Source organism: Phaseolus vulgaris, chromosome 5 (genome assembly GCF_000499845.2).
Source record: "Phaseolus vulgaris cultivar G19833 chromosome 5, P. vulgaris v2.0, whole genome shotgun sequence".
In the NCBI taxonomy this organism is placed as follows: Eukaryota; Viridiplantae; Streptophyta; class Magnoliopsida; order Fabales; family Fabaceae; genus Phaseolus; species Phaseolus vulgaris.
In genome coordinates this window covers 8,766,442-8,769,672 of record NC_023755.2, presented here as the reverse complement: position 1 = coordinate 8,769,672, position 3,231 = coordinate 8,766,442, and the positions used below count along the sequence as shown (strand labels likewise).

At 51.1% G+C, this 3,231-nt stretch overlaps 2 protein-coding genes across 2 annotated transcripts; both read right to left on the bottom strand.

The window, feature by feature from the left end:
* Positions 1-308: 308 nt before the first annotated feature.
* Positions 309-854, bottom strand: LOC137833928 (uncharacterized). Its single transcript, XM_068641998.1, has one exon. It carries the CDS (start codon positions 852-854, stop codon positions 309-311), a length of 546 nt encoding a protein of 181 aa, XP_068498099.1.
* Positions 855-1,115: 261 nt separating this feature from the next.
* LOC137833927 (classical arabinogalactan protein 9-like) lies at positions 1,116-1,766 on the bottom strand. The gene has a single exon (XM_068641997.1). The coding sequence runs from the start codon at positions 1,764-1,766 to the stop codon at positions 1,116-1,118; it is 651 nt and encodes a 216-aa protein (XP_068498098.1).
* Positions 1,767-3,231: the final 1,465 nt, after the last annotated feature.

Below are 3,231 nucleotides of genomic sequence, written 5' to 3'. Positions count from 1 at the left end.
GTTTAGTGAATAGTTTTACGACGAGCTTCGCTGCTTTTAAAAGTTTAAGAGTTATTAGAATAATGTTATTCAAAAGTTGATAGTTTAAGCAGCAAGTAAACAAGTTGCGCCCGCAGAGTTGCCAAGTTAATTTCGTTTGGAGTAAATTGTACAAGGAGAGATAAGGCAAACAGAGAAATTGTAAGAAGAGGCAGAAAAGCTTTATAATAAAGTGTATCAGTTCAAATTACATGTACCAAAAGGAGGAAAGTTATTACAAGAAGTTTGCGCAAGAGAAAACAAATGAATAAGTGAATGGAGGGAATCAGCTAGTCTTCAGAAGGAACGATCTTCCCATCCACCACTTCATTGTTTAGCGACACCATGGAGAGATCCAAGTCGGGGTACTGACAGGCGAATTGTTCCAAGGCAGCGTCAAACCCAGCAGTGAGGATTTGAGCAGAGCTCAGCTCGAGTTCTTCGATCTGCTTCTTGAGCCCCTCGTTCTGCTGTTTTAGTTCTTCAGCCCTCTCCCGAGCTTGAAGAAGATCTTCAGTAACCCTTTTGTTCTCCGCCTGCGCTTGGACCAGCTCTGCGGCGATCCCTTCGTTTTCCTTTTTGGCCTCGGTGAGCTTGGCCATGGTGTCATCTCTCTCTTTTTCGGTTTTCCCCAAGAGGACCTCCCGATCTACGGACCTCTTCTCAAGGTTTTCTACCTTGGCGGCATTTGCTTTAATCGACGCCTCCAGGCTAGCCACCTTGAGACGATAGGGGACCAACTTGCTCTCCAGCTCGATCTTCTCTTGAGCTAAGAGGTGCACCCTATGGCGTAGATCGATGGCCTCCTTGCGTGCCACCCGCAGCTCGGTGCTCATAGCATCCTCCACTCGCGAATGATCGATCTCCGCCAGCATAAGGTTGCAGGACAACTTCTCCGCCTCGATCCTTATTAGGCGATTCTCCTCTTGGAGCACGGAGATGTCATCCTGGAGCTTCTTGCTGGAACTCTCCACAGCTTTTGATATGATGGAGGGGAAATCCTCTGCCATCATCTTGAGTTTTGCTGAGAAGGGTTCCCACACTCTTTTGACCTCAAGGGAAAGGTTTGCTTGTGGAAGCACTAGGGGGGCCTGTTGCTAGTTCTCGCCACCACCTTCTTGAATTGGTTGGTGAGTTGGAGCTTCTTGGCGTGGTGGTGACGAGGGGGACTCGGTGATGATGATGGGTGAGTTTTGAGCCCCTTCATCCCCACCTGCCGCAGTTTCGACGATTGAGGCGGTTGAAGGAGGACCCCCTCCAGCAGATACAAATGGCGTGGAGGCGCTTGGAGGGTTCTCCATGAAGTTAGGCTCAGTAGCCTCAATCACGGGGAGTGCAGCCGCCAAGGGAACTGCTTGAACCGGCGGTGTTGCAGCTGGCGGAGAAGGCGGTGTTGGAGTGGGAGCTGGTGGTGAGGACGGTGTTGATGTTGGAAGAGGAGGTGGAGCAGGTAGTGAAGAAGGTGCCACCCTCTTTCTTTTCGTGATGAGACCGTCCTCAGTCGCCTCATCGTCTTCTTCTTCATCCTCATGAACCACCTGAGGGGTTTTCCTCTTTGGCTTCCTGAGGACGAGTTTTTTGCGTTGTGGGGCGGGCAGGGCCTCTGAAGGAGCTGGGCCTTTAGGGGGCGATCTGCCCTGGGCAGCGGCGATCTCCACCACTGAGTTGGGCACAGTCTGGGAGCCCGACGCCAACCCATGGGCTCGGGCGAGCGCCCTCAATTCTGCCAGTTTTCCTTTGCCCAACATGAGATCTGCATAATACAAAAGGTCAGCCCAAAGAGAAAGATAAATACATGGGTAGATATGCAAATAAGGCAAACAAGTGATGCAGAAAATAAAAACCAAGTCTTGTGCACAACAGACAAGGCACCCAGCAACAGTTAACAGAGGTGCAGCGTAGGGCAAAGACTTAAGCGTCGAAATAGGCACTAACCTATACGAGCCTCGAGTTGGTCTTCGAAGAACTCGAAGGAGATGAGCGCGGTGGTGAGGAAGGTGATGTTAGCGTCTGCCACGCTTTTCCAGAAAAGGCACAAGTCCTTGTCCAAATCGCCCACGTTGTCAGGGCTTCTTGGCTTCCTGAAGCTTCCCTTGGAGTCTTTGTTTCCCTTGTTTACCCAGTACAAGGGAAAGCTGTCGAGCAGCGAAACGTCCTGGTCGTTTTGGCGCACTTGGACAAATTTGTCTTTCCCATCCTTGTAGGATTGCTGGAAGATAGAGAGGATCGACCTCCCAGCAATCCCGTTCAAGCTCACCCAAAGGCGATCCCCAGGGTTCTTGGCCTCGAACAGAAAGAGGAACACGTCTACCGAGGCCGGTAGTCCTAAGTGCGCGCATATGATCTGAAACGCCCGCACGAATGCCCAGCTGTTGGGATGGAGCTGGGCGGCGGCGATGTCGAGCTCGGTTAGTAGCTCCCTTTCGAAACGAGTAAAGGGAAACCTAAGTTTCACCTTCTTGAATAAAGTGGTGTACACAAAGCAGAACAACCCGCCGTTGTTCCCTTTGTCGTCTGCACAGACCGGCACATCGGGGGGACAAGGCAGCACGGTTAGTTTATCATCGTGCTCCTTGTGGAACGACAGGTGGGGCTCGTCCCCTTTCTTCAATCGAAGCACTGCCCCGGCAGAGTTTACTGAAGAAGTCTCCTTCAGCAAGGTCGAGGTGGCCCATGGGTATAGCTTCTTGTAGTCGGGGGAAGGAATGGAGGCACCTCCGGCGATGGGTGGAGTTGCCTGAGCAAGGTTGGGATGAGAGGTTGCAGGCCTCTCAGCCTGGGAGGAGGAAGCACCAGGTGCTCGCGGTGGGTTAAGAGCTTGAGATGGAGGGTTTCGTGACGAGGGAGGAGGATTCGGGGTGATCTTTGAACGAGCCATCGCGGAAACTGCAAAGGAAAAAGAAAGGGAAAGGTGAGCTAAGGTTGCAGAGGTTGACTCGATTGTGAAGGAAGGGTGAAAAACGAACGAACGAAAGTTCGTTGTAATGGAGACGAAGCCCTAAGTTACGAGAAGGGAGAAACAGAGGAAAACAACCCACAACGTATGCACCAGACAGTTAATGGATGATGCGAATCGGTTAAAATGCAGAAAAACTTAACAGGAGAAGTAAAGGGAGTACCTTTCGATGATCAGAAGAACGCTGAAGGAAGTTAAGGATTCAGAAGGTTGAAGAGCGTCGTGGGTTTTTTGCAGAAGAAACTCAGAGCGTTTGA

Excerpts from the sequence above, each read along its gene's own strand:
- LOC137833928 (XM_068641998.1), bottom strand. The coding sequence starts at position 854 with ATGAGCACCGAGCTGCGGGTGGCACGCAAGGAGGCCATCGATCTACGC.
- LOC137833927 (XM_068641997.1), bottom strand. The coding sequence starts at position 1,766 with ATGTTGGGCAAAGGAAAACTGGCAGAATTGAGGGCGCTCGCCCGAGCC.